At 51.3% G+C, this 17,096-nt stretch overlaps 6 protein-coding genes across 6 annotated transcripts; 4 read left to right on the forward strand and 2 right to left on the reverse strand.

Annotated features, from left to right (window-relative positions):
• Positions 1–578: 578 nt before the first annotated feature.
• On the reverse strand, positions 579–2,594 carry BDV14DRAFT_109085 (ER lumen protein-retaining receptor). The gene is made up of 3 exons (XM_073765643.1): positions 2,227–2,594; positions 1,881–2,164; positions 579–1,833 (listed from the first exon to the last, which is right to left on the reverse strand). The coding sequence occupies exons 1-3, from the start codon at positions 2,321–2,323 to the stop codon at positions 1,294–1,296; spliced, it is 921 nt and encodes a 306-aa protein (XP_073625248.1). The 5' UTR covers positions 2,324–2,594; the 3' UTR covers positions 579–1,293.
• A 1,761-nt stretch (positions 2,595–4,355) lies between these two features.
• BDV14DRAFT_108932 (SANT/Myb-like DNA-binding domain-containing protein) lies at positions 4,356–6,443 on the forward strand. Its single transcript, XM_073765642.1, has 6 exons — positions 4,356–4,477; positions 5,254–5,605; positions 5,682–5,729; positions 5,785–5,817; positions 5,876–5,959; positions 6,014–6,443. The coding sequence occupies exons 1-6, from the start codon at positions 4,464–4,466 to the stop codon at positions 6,053–6,055; spliced, it is 573 nt and encodes a 190-aa protein (XP_073625249.1). The 5' UTR covers positions 4,356–4,463; the 3' UTR covers positions 6,056–6,443.
• Positions 6,444–6,928: 485 nt separating this feature from the next.
• BDV14DRAFT_191677 (purine-cytosine permease family protein) lies at positions 6,929–8,706 on the forward strand (the record flags this gene model as incomplete). The annotated part of the gene is made up of 5 exons (XM_073771522.1): positions 6,929–7,360; positions 7,408–7,561; positions 7,606–7,678; positions 7,723–8,575; positions 8,623–8,706. 5 exons carry the CDS (start codon positions 6,929–6,931, stop codon positions 8,704–8,706), a joined length of 1,596 nt encoding a protein of 531 aa, XP_073625250.1.
• A 368-nt stretch (positions 8,707–9,074) lies between these two features.
• On the reverse strand, positions 9,075–11,292 carry BDV14DRAFT_109202 (uncharacterized protein). The gene is made up of 2 exons (XM_073765644.1): positions 10,315–11,292; positions 9,075–10,269 (listed from the first exon to the last, which is right to left on the reverse strand). Exons 1-2 carry the CDS (start codon positions 11,206–11,208, stop codon positions 9,346–9,348), a joined length of 1,818 nt encoding a protein of 605 aa, XP_073625251.1. The 5' UTR covers positions 11,209–11,292; the 3' UTR covers positions 9,075–9,345.
• Positions 11,293–11,370: 78 nt separating this feature from the next.
• On the forward strand, positions 11,371–13,464 carry BDV14DRAFT_109270 (splicing factor cactin). The gene is made up of 4 exons (XM_073765645.1): positions 11,371–11,948; positions 11,997–12,461; positions 12,510–13,217; positions 13,267–13,464. The coding sequence occupies exons 1-3, from the start codon at positions 11,439–11,441 to the stop codon at positions 13,149–13,151; spliced, it is 1,617 nt and encodes a 538-aa protein (XP_073625252.1). The 5' UTR covers positions 11,371–11,438; the 3' UTR covers positions 13,152–13,217; positions 13,267–13,464.
• Positions 13,465–14,648: 1,184 nt separating this feature from the next.
• BDV14DRAFT_202947 (forkhead box transcription factor) lies at positions 14,649–16,544 on the forward strand (the record flags this gene model as incomplete). The annotated part of the gene is made up of 2 exons (XM_073774166.1): positions 14,649–15,596; positions 15,747–16,544. The coding sequence occupies 2 exons, from the start codon at positions 14,649–14,651 to the stop codon at positions 16,542–16,544; spliced, it is 1,746 nt and encodes a 581-aa protein (XP_073625253.1).
• Between the last annotated feature and the right edge of the window lie 552 nt (positions 16,545–17,096).

The following is a 17,096-nucleotide window of genomic DNA, read 5'->3' on the forward strand; positions in this document are numbered from 1 at the left end:
CAACCGGGCCTTGCAGAAGAGCGACTCGCGAAAAGCAGCCCAGCTTGGGGCTAGAAGATGGACCTGGTGGAACGCTCAATTTAGAACTATATACTCTGGAATCCAAGACGTTAGTTGGAAGTTGTAGAGCGCAGGCCATAACAAGGGTCTTGATAACTTATGCTGGTAGAAACATCTTGAATCCAAGAATAAACGTGGCTGACATGGCTGTTTACGCGCCAAATTATCCCAGAGTGCTTGGTCCACGGCCTTCCAATCGATACGAGCGGAGGATGAGCTGGGGGTGAGCCCGGCGCCTAGGGCCGTAATCTCATAGACTCTCCTTCGTTCAGTGGGGCATGTGGTGATGACGGCTGCTTGGGTCTCTTGACATTTGAAAGCAGAATACTCAATGGCATTGCTCGGTTGAAGAGCGGAAAGGATCCAGGAAAGGATTCAGGATTCAATGTGTTCCTGAGTCCTGACGATGTCACCGTCACACCTTCCTCACTCTGTCCAAAAGATGGCACGTGATCTACGTATTCTTCTCAAACAACAACACGACATAGTATCTACTCCAGCAGTGATCTTCAGTAATCGTCAGGATAATGATTAAGGCACAGGAACCGGGGAATGTAAGCAGCTAAGCTGGCACTTCCGACGCAGACTAAGGATTAGAGTATATCCATCTGGTCTGAGCTTCTTGTCCCGACAACCGGAGCCGATCATACTACTAATAATGACGAGGCAGTTTCGGCTCCATAAGGCAGATTACCCCCTCTAGCGGCCCCTTCCATTTCCCTACCTGCGTCTTTGCGGAACAGCGGTGATGCGATAGTGATGCCTTTCGTTCCTGACAAAGGAATCAGAAACGTGAAGTTGTTCCAGTTCCGCCCTGAGCCTGCTGCGCCAGAACATAGCCACAATCCGTTGGAGCACAACAATGAGAGAACCGCAACAACCTTAGAAATCAGGATGCTTGATTAGATCAAAGTTATTTTTAGATCAATCTATCAACAAGTGTCGCTTACACAAAAGCTCATGATAACTGTTCCAGGAAGTCTGACTGCTGCCATCTCGCAGGGCTGGCGGCCCCAAGCGCATCGTGCATTGGTCTGACCCCCAACTCAACTATGAGCTTGGACCATGTGCAAAGTGTTATGCAATATCTGAGTATAGCATCAAAGACTACAGATCTATATTTAAATTCGTGTATGTAGGATGTCCAGCACGAGCCACATAATGAGTTCTTCCTTGGTTGTCTGGCGCAGCCAGCAAGCGATACGAGGTTTTCCCGTCTTGCGCAAAATCTCTCTAACGTTCATTGTCATCCGAAAATCCCTCAGCATCGTTGTGCGCTGCGAAAGAGCGCCCGTTGCGTTGGCTCTCTAATGTGTCATCGGCCGAAACGGAGATTCCCCGCGCACCCCAACGGTTATTCTTCGGTTGGCTCTCAGGATCATCATCCTGTTCATGGAGTCTCTGCTCCTCTTCGTCCTCGCTGCTTCGGCGCCTAATGTTGAAGACTTTGTTCACGAGATAGCTGTTTCGATAGTCTTCCGAATCGACCACTCCCCCGTTGCGGAGCTTCACTCGTTGGCGGGTATAATAGACCCAGGCAAAGTCGACGTAGAAGGCCGTTTGGATGACCCCGAAAATAATCGAAATCCAGTCCACGTGATGCTCGGCACTAGCTGCCCTCACAATCCAGTTGATGATATAGAATCCTCGATACGAGCCTAGCATCAGGAGGTAATAGGAGTTGATAACGGTTGGCACGGTGGTTTGGCGAAGGAGTAACAATTGTGGCAGGACACAGACCGACTCTAGAATGATGGAGAATGTCCACAAAACCTGAGAGTCCAGTTAGCGAGGTCAAACAGAGATCTGAAAGAGCTCACATTCTCAAACCATAGCCCGGATTCTTTCCCAAGTATGGCCCAAACGATAGGAGCGAGGACTAAAGAGACACCGACGGAGCCTAGAGCCATCTTCCATGCCCTTTCTCTCTCGCGCGTTCGGGGATAGGCTCTCATCATCAAGAATATAATATAGAAGGAGGACGTAAAGTAGAAGAACTTGAAGATAAGTAGGTAAGGCTCTTTCCAGCCACCTGGACGGAGTAAATCGGCGTAGCGCGTGAGGAAAACCAAGACATAGAGCACCTGGGTCAGGAGAGAGACACCTGCAGGTAGGAACAATTATTAGCCAGCTATCTAGACCCAGACGTATATGTGCGATAAATACCTTCGGCGCTCCGATTCCTATGAATGGTCCAAACGAGGACACATTTCGACAGAAAGTGCGCGATGTCCGCGATGACACGCGGTACGGTCAAAATCATGATGCGTAGATGGAATCAAATATCGTCATATATCGAGTAAGCAGAAAGCCAGATGGTATACCCAGTCTTGGACCGAAGAAGCCAATGCTCAATTGGGAGGGGCCTGCCGATTCGGATACTAGGTAGTTGGGCTCGTCTCGCACACCGAAACAAACGCTGCCGACCGTGACTTAATAAAGTTGCCCGTATATTAGACAGATATCAAAGTCAATGTGCAGAGCTGTGTCCTCAGAGAGGCTACAGACTGGCTAAACAGGTTGTTGAGAGGTGGCTTGGGGCTTTCAGCAGGCAGGCACGAAGCTGGAGCAACGGAATGGGGACGAAGCTCAGGTGGAGACGTCGGGACTGATAAGCACGGGATCCCAGCAGTTCCAATCAGCGATCGGAGGCAGGTTGACTTGCCAGCGCGATCAGTCAAGATATTGAATTCTCTTATGTACTGCAAAATGCCAACGAGGCTCTCTTCGGTCAACTTGGATCCTTCCTCCAAGGTTGCCGGTCAGGAAGCTTGATACCTCGAGGTAACTACGTAGAGAGGTACCTCACAGGGCCGCGCGTGCATCACGTGCCTCGGATGACGTCAGCAAGCACGCTCCCTCTTTCTTCTGTAAAGGGAAAGGTCGTTTCAGCTCGGTATGACTGACTGGACCGGGGTTCCTCGCTCCTCGTTTACATGCCCAGCAGTCAGCTGTACTTTGAGGTATCATGTACCTTGACACTGTTTCAGTGCTTCGGACCCTGGCCCAGTCCTTCCAAAATTTGTCGCTTGAGGACATGAAAACCGCGTGGGGAGATTCCATTCAACCATGGTCTAAAGCAAGAACAGGGCGCGAAGCCCGGCAAAAGCAAAGAGACTCGGCACAGTACCAAAACATCGGCCCTGACGTATCATCGGCAGCCATCCGACGACAACAACTCACGAACTGGACAACACAACCTGCCTTAGCCCTCTTCTAAACACGGTTGCAACCGGTCGACCATGGTGTTGGAGACAGTGGACCTGCACAGGGGATAACAGGGCTTTACCCACACCTGCAAGCTGACTCATGCTCTGAGGAAGTATATTGACTGCTTGAAAGGAAATGTGACCTTTTATGCCAGAGCGAGTCTGACATCGGAAGCTTCCAATCTCTTTACATAAAGGCGCCAGATCGCCCAACCAGAGATTTCTACTGGACTGGAAAAATAAAGATGCTGATTTGACCACTCACAGGGCTCGCCTGCTACTGAAGGGGTTTTGCCCGTTTTCCTCCGTTCAGCCACTCAAGATCGCTATACTTGTAGTGCAGTTGACTACCCCGCTTCGATGTTTCTGACAGGGACAACAAGGAGAAAGACTGTCCATCGTTCCATACTCGCTTCTCGCCCTGTCGAGGGACTGCCAAGGCCGACTCCCTGTTCGAAGGCTCCTGCTGGCGTTGCTCGTGCCAGCCTGTAGGTTTGTCTTACGGTCACCCGATTCTTTTCTGCTTCCAGGGCAGCCTCATTGTACGTATTCGGATGACGGCGGCTGGGTGCCTTCGTTATAAGCCCCAGGCCTTGTCAACAGCACCGTTGTCCTATGAGGGATGCGCTGTGCTTAGCATGGCGGCTGGCACCCCGAAGCGAGGGCAATAAGCAACGGAATTGGCACGGGAATTTATTCATCGCTTGAAGGCTGAAAGACCAGATGGCATCTGATCCAACTCTAAAACGTCTAGATCTGTCATTGAAAATCATCCGCTGACGAGAATCGAGTGGGAAAAAAAGCATATCTCTGGATCCAATCAGTGACAGCCTTGTTTTAATTTCCGTCGGCTTTCTTTCGCTCTGCTTTGACCTTGTGTTGGCGTGCAGAAACGAGTCAACGTGCCGCTGAGGGAAAGAAAAAGCAAGCGCTATCGAGAGAGGTGGGATTGACCAAGTCACTGGCCTCTGTTTCATTTGCTGTCCTATTTCCTCTTTCTTTCAAGTTCAAGGTCTCCCCACCCAGCGCTTCGTCTCTATACCGGCACAACCCTTCTCTCTTATTGCGTGTGTCTCTTAGTAGTGCTGGAGAGTACGCACCGGTTACTTGCTTTGTACGCCCAGTTCCTTCCCCAGTTTTCTCCTCTCTCTCGGACAGCCTCTTGAGCCACCAACCATTTATCACCACCTCAATATGAACATCGATCAGTAAGTTGGTAGCTTCATCTCTAACATGTCTTGACGGCAAGCACTATTGCTCATCGTATTTCGTTTTTTTCCCCTTGCAGTCACAGCTTCTGGGAAGTGAATCTGCCACTTGTGACTGTGTCAACCTGTTTATACTTATTACTCTGTTGCCCCTCCTCGCTCACTCTTCCCTCCAACCCCTTCCTCCTTTCCCTTCCCCGCTCTGATCGAAGGTCGCTCCTCGAATCTCTGGCCTCGCCTCTATCGTCGCCAACCATTCATCACCCCTGTACTTGGTGTATCACACACCTCTCTGTCTGGTCGCTTTCCCTTCAACCTGCAGCACTACTCTCACTCTGTGGGATGTGCCCGTGTCATCGTCACTGTCTGGTGTAACAGAAGCTCGACTGCAGCGACTTGACAGGTCAAACCCCCGGACCGTTCTTGAGCGGCAGCGTTGCTAATCTCTCTAATCATGTGTATGTACAGATGAGAACGCGCAACGTGATTGGAAAGCTTCCACATCGCCCAATATGTCGTAAGTGCCATCCTCGTTCTCCACTGCGGTCGAGTGATGCCCAAAGCCAAAGCATATTCTCTCGTCAATCTACTTCGTTGCCTGTGTATATACTTCTGTATACTACTATCTATCCTTATATAAATACCTATGTATGCACGCTCTGCTGGCACTTTGTCATCCGTCCCTAGCCAGACTTATTCTCGTTAAATTGCTGGGTTCCTCTTTTGCTGAAACATCACTGACTGTTGCCCCTGCCTCACTATTCCATCACTTCCAGGTCAGCTCCAAGTTCCAAGCGAAATAAAACTTCTCTTCCTACCAGCTCCCAGCAACAACTCTTATCGCAGCAGCAGCAAGTTCCTCCTCTCCTAACACAACGTACACCTTACGAGGGCATTCCTATGCCCCCAACTCAGATTCCCGGGTCGAATCCGCGCAAACGACGTTCGTCTCCTCCGCAGGGCTCGACAGCAACGATGACCACTACCCCTGGCGATGACCCTGTGGCCGCGGCCTCGGAAGCTACCCCTCGGAAGAAAGGGAGAACCAACACCCCCTGGACAGCAGAGGAGGAACAAAGATTGAAAACGATGCGTGATGCTGGTCGCAGCTGGAGCGAGATTGCCAAGGTTCGTAACACACGTCGTTCGCGGCTAGTGTACTACTGATTGAATCTGCCTTACTGACGATATAATCTACCAACAGACGTTTCCAAACCGAACCGAAGGTAGCGTGAAGAAACACTGGTACAAGGTGCGCTCAAATCGCCGGAGTCCAGCTGTGCTTTATTGACATCGGCTACCTAAAGGACATGCATTATGCAGAGTTCGCAGAGGATGAGGTCAGTTGCTAGCCCCCCTAATCACCATCCTTCAGATTCATTCTGATAATGTCAACAGTCGTTAGCTCTCCGTGAAGCTATCAAAGAGTACGAAGCGAACAAATGGAAGGTTATCGGTCAAAAAGTTGGAAAGCCGGCCAAGGTGAGCTTCTGGCGTTGAATTACGCGGTCAGCATCTAATATTTTCAATCGCCAGGCATGCGAACAATACGCGAAGGAGCATTTCAAAGATGCTTAACTATCGGACAACGGTTGACGACGTAACGACTCTCACAATGATCTTGTGGATCCCACTAAATCTCTTGAATTTATGCCTTTTTCCAGCTAGGAAGGCTTTTAGTCACAGTTTGCGACGCAGAGGCGAAAAATTACCGGATTCGTTTATCGATTATACCTATACCTCGCTGTCTTCGTTTGGCTTTGGTTGACCTCGGGCATATTCGGGCTTGAATGGTCTCGCGTTGTATTTGGCAGTGATACCTAGGCGAATTGGCTTAATGACACGCTCGACGAAGGTCACTGAATGCAGGGTAGTCTAAATAGACTTGAATGCGAAGTAATTTTGTGCACAATGTAGACCCAGTCCATGATGTAAGAGGGCGCCGAAGAAATTTGGACCGGTTGAGCCGCGAGATTAACCTTTCATCCAAAGATTCCCACCATCCGATTTCTTCTCTTCCCCACCAATTTTCCCTTCAGGCTCGAGAGTTCATCCTCGATATTTCAAGGTTATTGTGCTGTTTTAAGCGAATTGATCCAGTGAGGTGAAATCACTCTGCCCCGCAAATATCCCATGGCCCGCAATTTACTGACATCTAGACGCCCTTGCCTTCCAGGTCTCGCCTCGTCCCTTCCAATGTACTGCCTCCCATTTTTGCGAATCGCCCTGGCCATCATGAAGCCGAGTAGCGTGGATTTGTCTCTCGATCAAGGTATCTCGGTAATCTGCCTGCATGATGACCGGTGTTCGACGACTGTGGTTACAGGTTCGCCCTCGACCGCAGCCGTCGTTCTGAGATCATACGGTTGAACTTGATCTGGATAATTCCAGCGAAAGAACTCATGCGCGCGAATCCCGTTTCCATTGTCGTAGATGCTAACCAATGTCAGTATGCCATCGGAACTCGCAGCGCCCACGGTAGGGGACGCTACCAAAGAGAATGAGATTCGCTCAACAGCCTTCTTCGACGACCATGAAGAACCCAACAACCGCAGGACGATTCGCCCCCAGCGGCTCGCTGCCCTCCTCAAAAGCGTCGAAAACAGGCTCGTTGAATATAGTCTCGAGGCTCGCGGTATCGAGCGCGTTGAAGAGCACGAGCGCATCCCGAAACTGTCCTGGATTTCGTACACGCAGGTCTTCTTGCTGTGGATGTCGGTCAACCTCGCGGCGAACAATATCACGCTTGGGATGTTGGGTCCGGCTGTCTACGGCTTGAGCGTCCTAGACTCTGCTCTTTGCGCGGTCTTTGGAGCTCTCGTGGGCTCCATTGCGTCCTCGTGGATGGCCACGTGGGGGCCTATTTCTGGAATCCGGACTATGGTAAGTTTCGCCTAGCCAGTTAACGACTATAACTGACCGGGAACTAGGCGTTTGGACGATATACTATGGGATGGTGGCCTAGCAAACTCGTCGTGATATTGAACCTCATTCAGATGATCGGCTACTGTTTGATCAACTGCGTCGTTTGCGGGCAGATTCTTTCAGCAGTCTCCCCAGATGGGAGCCTGTCCGTGGCAGTTGGTAAGATCTCTCAAAGTACTAGTCAATTGCTGCTAACGAAATAGGAATTGTGATCATCGCCGTCATCAGTTGGATCATCGCCACGTTTGGCATCCGGGTTTTCCATTACTATGAGAGGTAACACACCAACCTGGCTGGAGTTCAATTACTGATGACTATAGATTTGCTTTCCTGCCGCAGGTTATCGTTGTGTGCATTCTCTTTGGAGTGTCGTCGTCGAAGTTCGACTTGTCTACGCCATCCCAAGGAGATACTCGTTCGGTCATCGGGAATAGGATTTCATTCTTTTCGCTCTGCCTCAGCGCCGCCATCACCTACACTCCCCTTGCAGCCGACTTCTTCGTCTACTACCCGGAACGCACATCCAGACTCAAACTATTCTCCCTTTCGCTTCTCGGACTCATGGTCTCCTTCACCCTCGCCTTCCTCTGCGGAATCGGCCTTGGCTCGAGCATAAACACGCACCCAGATTACGCAGCCGCCTATAACAACACCGGCCAAGGTGCTCTTATTGTCCAAGGCTTCAGCTCTCTGAACACATTCGGCGACTTTTGCTCCGTGATTGTTTCCTTGGGTCTCATTGCGAACGCAATCGCTCCCACCTACTCGGCAGGTGTCGACTTTCAAGTCTTAGGCCGTTACGCCGAGAAAGTACCGCGAGCGATTTGGAATACATTCGCCGTGGTAATATACACTGTTTGTGCTCTCGCAGGCCGAAGTCACCTTGCTGACATCTTTACCAATTTTCTCGCTCTCATGGGCTACTTTGTCGCTATATGGCTCGCCATCGTCCTCGAAGAGTGCTTCATCTTCCGCCGTAACCGCGGAGGGGTTGATAACGGGAAAAGTTATGGTAATTATAACTGGGTAGCCTGGGATGATCCGTCCAAGCATCCAGTTGGCATTGCGGCGCTGTTTGCGTTCCTGGTTGGATGGGCCGGTGCTATTCTCTGTATGGCGCAGGTTTGGTACATTGGGCCGCTTGCTGCGTTAGTGGGAGACTATGGTGCTGATGTAGGTGTCCTTTCTCTCTTCTTTTCGCGCCACACTAACAGTCCTAGATGGGCAACTATGTTGGATTCTCCTGGGCTGCTGTGGTTTATCCGCCTCTCCGGTACTTGGAACGAAAGTGGTTCGGCCGGTAAATCCGCCCTCATAACCCAACAAAAGCCACATCATCACGAAGTATCCTACGGATATCAGTGCATATCTTATATGTATGCAACGATATGCATAGTTTGAAAGGGCGGGGGTTCAAATACTAGAGTTGTTCAGTTTATGGTCGTGCCTGCCCTATATTTGGTCGTGTCAGGGACGGTCGTTCCTGCCTTGTTTATGTTACGTCACTACCTATATAGGAAGCAACGAAATAGATTGGAGGGTCGCACCTTCCTTCGCGACGCTAAGCCTTTTGACCCAGAATAGGAAAGAGCGATTGAGAGTCTTGCACCGTCGCGCCTGCCTCCTAAACTGCCGTGTTACTTCTCTCTGCCTAGGAAAGAGCGATGGAGGTCCCCTTGTTCGAATTAGGCAACGACGACCCCGGTGGAACCATCTAGAGCGACGGGACCCTCTGCACCATACCCTATTTACCTATCTACTCTAGATATCTCGACCATACCCGGAATTGCCACTGTGCCAGGCCCTAGGCAAAGATTGGCGTACCGCATCCCTAACCAAAAGTACCCAAAAGCATTCCCAAATTCCGCACACAGTACCCCAACAGGCCGACAAGGGAAATGATCTGATCCAGTTGTACGACACTAACCACAGCCCTAAGTCACCTAGAACCTCCGCTTCTTCTTCGCGGGCGCCTTGCTCTTTGCTGCGAGCTGCCTCTTTAATTCCTCGCGCTTGCGATTGGCTTTTTCTTCTTCTGTTAAATCGCGTTCTGGTTCTGGGGGTGTTGTTTCTCTCTTTATTGTTTTACGGGCTGGAACTTCTTCTTCCTGTTGTTTGGTGGAGTCGTCGGTTGATGCTGTCTCTTCTTGTGGTCGAGCTCTTGGTCTGGAGACTGGTGGGGAGGAGTCGTCTGTCTCGTCCTTCGTTCCCGACTTTGAGGAAGTAGGGGCTTCAGATGTACTTTGTTTGGCTTTGGCTTTTCCGCCGATGGCGCCGATCCTCCCAATAGTCTTTTTCTTTGGTGCTTGTTGTGGTGGTGGGGATTGTTGGGGTTCCGTGGTAGATTGAGATGGCGGCTGCGATACCCTGGTTTCTGGCTCTGGTTCTGATTCCTGCTCTGGGGATTTTGGAGCAGGTTCGGGCTGCTTCTTTCTACCTCCTATGACGCCTAGTCCGCGCGATGGCTTGGATGCTGGTTGAGGTGCAGTTTTCTCCTTTTCTTTAGCTTCGTGCCTTGGAGGTGGCTCTAGGTCTTCATCGTCGTCTGTTGTTTCATCCTCAGCCTTGGAGGCCGCCGGCTGCTTAGCGGGTGGTGATGGGGAGGGAGTTGGTGACTTTGGCGTTGGTGATTTCTGCTTTGTCTGCTTCTTGCCTCCAATTGTACCCAGACCTTTAGATTTACTTGGTGGTGCCGCTTTGGGGCGCATTGCTGGAGCTGAGCGGTCTTCTGCCTTTCTTTTCTTCGGGGATCTCGTTTCTTCGAGGTCATCGTCTGACTCTGTCTCCTGCTCTTTGACCTCCTGGGGAGATTCGGATCTCCGCACTGTGTTTCTTGTATTCTTGAACCTTGGCGGTGTCTCTTGTCGCTGAAGGCGTGAGATTTAAACCTGGATTTGGGAAAGTATACGTACCTGAAACTCATCATCCCCTGTCTCCGAACCGGCATCAGTGTCTACGTCCATATCATCTGTTTTTGACTTGCTACCTGTCCTTATTTTGTTGCCATCTTGAGGAGCAGATGATTTCCCCGCGTCAGTTTCCTCGATAGATTTCCACCATCCATCCGGCGGAGCTCTCACTGAAGCGATCGAATCGGACATCTGTGAGATGATACTGGAAGATAATTCTGCTCCTGATGAAGCGTCCGAGGCTTCGTCGCGCCATGACTGCTCGTCGAAAGGCGCAAGGCCCTTGATGTACTTCGACGCTTGTGCGAGCGTCGGGCCATTCCGGCCACCTCGTAGGCCAGATACACCAGGAAAAATAGAGCTGAGATCAACACCCAGTGTTTCAATCTTATCAAAGAGCTTTGCAAGTACCCAGTCTTTCTTGTTCAGCTCCTCGATAAGAGACCGCTGGCGAGCTTCACGGTCAGCCTCGGCTTTGATCAACGGAAGCAGTAGCTGGTCTGTCGTCGAAGACTGAGACTCCTTCGACAATGACATCCTCCATATCAGCGGCTGCAAAGGGGCAGGTAGTTCACAGGTCACAGTGAGCTCCAGCGCGTGGGTGTCCGCGCTTGCATTAGGCTTGAGCGATGTCTTGCTGCCAGGCTCATTCTGTAGCCCTTCGCTGATTTTCTGTAGGAGAACTTTCAGCTGACTCGCATCTTCACTCGGGTCGATGGTTGTGTCATCTGTTAAAGCTCGTTTGAGAAGCGATCTTCTATCTAGATGTTCGGACCAGATATAGTTGAGGTCGGTCATGAGAAAGCCGTAGCCGGTGGACGTGGGCGAGAATTTGAACAGGAGAGCAGGGATGTCCCCGTCATTCACGAGTTGTAGTTGCTGCCATTCATTAGGCATAGCGATGTCTTTGCATTGATGAAAGAAGTATATGTTTCTGGGATGTTTATAGTCAGTTGTTTGTAGGCAGCGGAGTGACAGGAGGCAGCAGCGCACGGGCCAACCGAAAGTCTGGCGATCGGCTCACCTTCCGCCTTGCGCTCAAAGACCTCCAGGCTGGAAGCTCTTGCCCAGACAACGACGCCTTCTCAACGCCATCTACGTGAAGTATCGAGTTTCCAGCATTCGCAATGTCATCGCGATTCCCCGACCGATCGCGATCCAAGCGCTCTCGATCTCGATCGCCTCACTCGGACTACAACCAGAAACATTCCCGGCGCTACGACGACCGCGACCAGCGATATGACAGCAGATACCGAGACCACGATACGCGACCGACGCATTCACATGCCGGGCGGATGAAGGATCAGGTGCGGTTGAATCAGTTACAGGAGGACGAGCGGGCGCGCGAGTGGGTGGCACAGGAGGATGTCTTTGTGCTCAAGCAGGCGAAAAAGAAGGCAGAGATCCGGGTGAAGGACGGGCGCGCGAAGCCGATCGACTGGCTTACGGTCATGCTGCGAGTGATTGATCCGACAAGGAACCCGCTGGACGACGAGATTTCGGACTCAGAGCTTGACTTGATTGATCCGGAGGGGGTGTTTGAGGGGTTGTCGCAGACGCAGCTTGGGGATTTGGAGAAGGATATTGATACATTTTTGGGGTTGGAGTCGAACTCGCAGAATAGGGATTATTGGAGGGTGAGTTATCATTCGCTTGGGTTAGAAGAGCAGCGCTGACTTACACAGACGATGAAAGTCATTTGCAGAGACCGCCTGAAAACAGCAGCGCCCGAAGGACGAGTCCTCAACTCCGTTGCCGCAGATATCAACAAGCTCCTAGGCCCCAAAACATACGAGCAGCTTCAAACACTCGAAGGACAGGTCCGGAGAAAGTTGGATTCAAACGAGCCCATCGATACAGATTACTGGGAAGAGCTTTTGCGCAGCCTCACGGTTTGGAAGGCTCGCGCGAAGCTGAAAAAGGTCTACCAGGCTGTCATTGATGAACGCGCTCGAGGACAACGTGAGCAACAGCGTGATGAGGCCGAGTCGGTCCGTACAAAATTGGCACCTATAGCGCCATTGAGGGTCGATGGAGCTAGTGATAACGAGGAGGAATTTCGCAATCTTGATCCTGATCCATTACTTCAGATCCGCCCCGAAGACAAGGTCTACGAAGTGTTGGATGAGGCGACATTCCTCGACCAAGTGGTGAGTCACTCAGCCATTCAAACCCTTACTTTAAACTAACTGAATCAGGCTCATGAACGTAATAAACTATTGAAAATGGGATACGTCCCTCTACGGCAACGGCAGAGCGAAAAGACATCAGCGCCCATTGTCAGCAATATTGCAAGCTCTTCCGTTTCCAGCAACCCGACCCGCTTCTCTTCCATTCCCAACGAGGACTTCTCTCAAGCTACCAAAGCTTTGTATGAGAGAGAACTTGCCAAAGGTGTTAGCGAAAATGAGGAGATTTTCACCGGCGAAGAGTCTGTCAGCACGGGCGCAGAGCCTCAGTGGGCCAACAAATACCGGCCTCGAAAGCCACGATACTTCAATCGTGTTCAAATGGGATACGAATGGAACAAGTACAACCAAACACATTATGACCACGATAACCCGCCACCAAAGGTTGTCCAAGGATACAAGTTCAACATCTTCTATCCCGACCTCATCGACAAAGCAAAAGCTCCAACATATCGAATTGAACGAGAAAATGGTCGAAAACGCGGCCAGTCATTTGCCGCTGCTGGTGAGGAGGATACCTGCCTGATCCGGTTTATGGCAGGGCCGCCGTATGAAGACATTGCGTTCCGGATTGTGGACAAAGAATGGGATTATAGCGCCAAACGGGAGAGAGGATTTAAGAGCACATTTGAAAAGGTATGCTTGGTCTAAACATTGCAACACAGCCGTCGCTGACCCACCCAGGGCATTTTACAACTGCATTTCCAATTCAAACGAGTAGGTTCCCCATTCTTAAGCAACCGTTCGCATATGCTAACAACCTTAGATCTATTACCGCAAGTGAAAACTCTATGGCCATTACAGTTCGTCCACATACCGCAGGGCCGGAAGCTTTGGAAAGGCCCTGCAGCATCGGGCCCGGGCGTTCTTGCGGTGGCCGGCCGGCCCTTTTTGCCAGCAAATAGCACCAAACGATACAACCGGTCGGAAAGGAAACATCATCCTTCTACCATAAGGTTGGTAGCCCACAGCAAAGGATTCCGGAAATATGATATCAGATACAAGAGCAGCACCACGAGCCTGCCAGGGCAGGGTTTCCACGTGCCCGGAGAGAATATAGAATGCTTATTTCCACCTTATAAACAACGATCTCCCTTGACCACCCGATCGGGATCTCCGTACTTTTGCCCTGGTCACGTGTGGGTGTAAATCGCACCGGGCCTTGGAAAGGCCGACATTTCTTCTCCAACATCCTTTTTCGTTTCTTCTTTTCACCCTTTCTTCGCTTTCAGAATATGCTCCGTACTACCATGCTTGCTGCATGAGTTCCGGAATTCCGGCTGGCCGGGGAAGGCGGGAAAGGGCTGGACTGCATATGCATTTGGAGGGCGTTATGATGGCAAGGACCAAAAAGGACAGTTCCAGAAGCGTTTTGCACCCTGACTGAAAAGCTGAGGTCTGGGCCAGTACTATGAAGGACCGGCAGGATTTTCTGCAGGCTTCCGCGCCCCCCCCTCCCCTGTACCAGCAATCCCGGTCCGTCGAGCATCTGTAGACCTCTCAAGTAGACGCAGCTCTGTAGCACGAGATCCAGCCTCTTGCAGAAATAGTAGAGATCATTGGCTCTCTAGGGAGCAGGAGCGCGTTTCACAACGCTGGAAAAATATGAGTCCCGCAGCAACTGAAGCAGAAGCTGCGAGAACAACCCCGGAGCGGATCAGGGAATTGGGCTTATTTTTAGCGAAGGGGATGGAAAAAAGAAAGCAGAGGGGAGAAAAAAAAAAAGAAGAGGGCTCAGAATTCGAGAAATGGAAGACCAGGCCCTAGGAAGGATCCAGGGCAAACATTGAAATGCATATCCAGACAGGAAAAGACTGACAGCTTCAAGAAAAAGAGATGCAGAAGGGAAAAGTCCCAGGGCTGTGCTGGCAGGAGAAGAGGCAGTCTCTAACGACTGTACTGTGCATCCTGATGTATTGAGTGGTGTCACGTACGAGTCTCAAGCAGGTACTGTACTTCTACTAACTTCTGGTTGCTTTTCTTGCAGCTGTTTCTTGCCTGATCTTGAAGCCTTATGATTCTCAGGCATTGCCTCCAGTTGCTCTTATATGCGTTCGTTAGAAGCCTGGTTTCTGCTATACCTCTGGATTTTTTCATTTTCAATCCCTCAATTGGCCTTTTGTATACTTGTTGCCTGCGGACGCACAGATGAATCGCTTCAGCTCTTCTCGTCCAGGCTCTATGCTAGACCAGCAGCCTCTATACCAGTCTTCTACTGCTTCTGCTTCTACTTCTGCTTCTACCTCTACAACCACTTCAACACCACCGTCAGTCTTTGATGAATGGTCCGACTCCAGCTCGAGCAGCCCAGAAGCAATGATGCCTTATCACCAGCCCTGGGCCAGCGAGCCCACAGCCATGAATAACTGCTCGCTGCCAATGGAACCGCCATCGAACGGACTCCCCCGTATAATCCCTCCCATGGGCTGCCACCCTGTCCCCGAGTGGTCCGATCCCTTACTGGGCTCAAGCTACTCAACCTCGTCTAGACCATTGAGGCCCGAGATGCGGCGCCTACCGTCTGGCAAGCACATGCCGGATAATTGGATGCAGCAAGCAAAGTCTGAGGCCGCCTCGTTGTCCCTGTACAAGGCTTCACACCCTCACCCTCTCAGTCATCATCATCACTACCACAACCACCAACACCACCAACACCAACACCACCACCATCATCCTGGAGCTCTCCTCCCCCCGCACTCGTCTTACTCCTCCACGAATCCCACCACGACAACAAGCTTATCCCCCTCCACGTCGACAGCACCAAGCGGCATGCCATACCACCACGCGCTCCCACTAAGCGTCGTGAGCCCGCCCATTAAGCTCGAAATAAACCGCGACAGCGTTACAGTTGCACCGCCGCCGCCGCCAAAGCACACCCAGCCAGCTTCCATCTCCATTGGCATCGACGAAGCAGACGACGCAAACGCGGACCCGCCGTACTCCCAACTCATCTACGAGGCCCTCCTAACCGCCCCCGGGAAAAAATTACCCCTTCAGGGCATCTACCACTGGTTCGAAGAGAACACAGCCAAGGGGCGTGACCGTGGCTCAAAGGGTTGGCAGAATAGTATCCGGCATAACCTGTCGATGAATGCGGTATGCTTTTCCTTACTTTCCTTCCCTACCTTGCCTTTGCCTTTCACATAACTCTATCTATATGCCGTGCTATGTTCCTCAAGACAATCATCAGATCATCAGATCTTTACTCTCACTCATTCCACCCGATCCCAGCTGACATAGTAACAGGGCTTCGAAGCCATCCGCGAAGAAACAACCCCCGGCAAAAAGCCCATCAACTATTGGCGCCTAACTGACGAGGCCGTCAACAACGGCATCCAATCCACAACGCGCTACCGCAAAACCGCTAATTACAAGCGGCCAACCACCGCTGCAACGGCATCGGATCCCCCCGCGCCGCAGCGCCAACGCTCCGGCGCAAAGGGTGGCAAGGCAACGAAAGTCACGAGTCGGTTCCGCGGCGTTAATGGGCTCCCGTTTGGTCCTGGGCCTGGGTCTGGACCTGGGTCTGCGTCTGCGTCTGGGGGTATGGGCGTTAATATGATGGGGCTTAATATGGGGATGGGCAATATGGGCATGATGAACTACATGGGCTATAGTAGTCCTTCTTCATCCTCATCCGAGGAATATCGAAGGGAACGAGAACGGGCGTACAGAGCGCACTACCAACCTTTTCAGAACAGCAACAACAACCCTCAACCCCATTCGCAATCAACTCGTCAACACCAACACCCGCACGGTTTGCCTTCTTCCAAACACTTCGCCTACAATAACCCCCACGCAAGCACCCACAGAACGCCCTCCACGACAGCCCCCACACCAACGACGGCGACAGGGACAGGGGCAGGGGGGTACGCCGTTGGCGCGGACGCAGCCCCGGCAGCCCCGGTCTTTTGTGACATGGCGGGGCCGGGGCCCGACTGCCTTGTTTTCGACGCCGGGTTTATGGGTATGGATGGGGTTCATTCTATTGGTCATAGTCCGTTTGGTGGGAGTCCAGCGGCGGAGATGAGTGTTGGTCTATAGCGTTACAGAAATACGGAGTACTTGACTGGGGAGTTGGTGTTGGGGTTGGGGTTGGGGAAAAGTTACGATTGACGGGCTACGGCTACAGCTATGGTTGTGATTACAAGCACATGATTTGTATGAGGTGGATTGGATAAGGGATGCATAATGGGCGGGTGTGATGTACATTAATACGATGTTCGAATTTACTGCTATCATCATAGCGGCGGTATTGTACTTAGTTCTCGGGACGGCGTTACAAAAGGACTATTTTCACGGATATGGCTGGATCCATACGAGTGACCAAAAGTTTTTCACCACTTTGATCACACACTACTAACTAAATAACTAATTAACTAATTCCGCATGTACCCTGCAACTTCGACTCTACAGACTTTACCCAAGAAAGCCCCATAGTGCGCTTGCAGGAGATCATTACTGTCTTTACTTTATCTTGTAGTCTACAGTAGACTAGGTCTAGACGAACAAGTCGAATCGTCACGCATGCGAGAGTGTGGCATAGCGGGATTTGTCCTGGTCGTCTGGCCCAGGCAGTTTCCGCCGTTTCCATTT

Source organism: Aspergillus stella-maris (genome assembly GCF_047715825.1).
Source record: "Aspergillus stella-maris strain CBS 113639 unplaced genomic scaffold BDV14scaffold_53, whole genome shotgun sequence".
NCBI lineage: Eukaryota > Fungi > Ascomycota > Eurotiomycetes > Eurotiales > Aspergillaceae > Aspergillus > Aspergillus stella-maris.

Coding starts and splice junctions, on each gene's coding strand:
- BDV14DRAFT_109085 (XM_073765643.1), bottom strand. CDS start 2,323: ATGATTTTGACCGTACCGCGTGTCATCGCGGACATCGCGCACTTTCTG. Junction 2,165..2,226: donor TAGGAATCGGAGCGCCGAAG/GTATTTATCGCA, acceptor TCCTACCTGCAG/GTGTCTCTCTCCTGACCCAG. Junction 1,834..1,880: donor CCGGGCTATGGTTTGAGAAT/GTGAGCTCTTTC, acceptor CTGGACTCTCAG/GTTTTGTGGACATTCTCCAT.
- BDV14DRAFT_108932 (XM_073765642.1), top strand. Junction 5,606..5,681: donor GCTGGAGCGAGATTGCCAAG/GTTCGTAACACA, acceptor ATCTACCAACAG/ACGTTTCCAAACCGAACCGA. Junction 5,730..5,784: donor TGAAGAAACACTGGTACAAG/GTGCGCTCAAAT, acceptor GGCTACCTAAAG/GACATGCATTATGCAGAGTT.
- BDV14DRAFT_109202 (XM_073765644.1), bottom strand. CDS start 11,208: ATGCCTAATGAATGGCAGCAACTACAACTCGTGAATGACGGGGACATC. Junction 10,270..10,314: donor CAGGGGATGATGAGTTTCAG/GTACGTATACTT, acceptor TCACGCCTTCAG/CGACAAGAGACACCGCCAAG.
- BDV14DRAFT_109270 (XM_073765645.1), top strand. CDS start 11,439: ATGTCATCGCGATTCCCCGACCGATCGCGATCCAAGCGCTCTCGATCT. Junction 11,949..11,996: donor AGAATAGGGATTATTGGAGG/GTGAGTTATCAT, acceptor TGACTTACACAG/ACGATGAAAGTCATTTGCAG. Junction 12,462..12,509: donor CGACATTCCTCGACCAAGTG/GTGAGTCACTCA, acceptor TAACTGAATCAG/GCTCATGAACGTAATAAACT.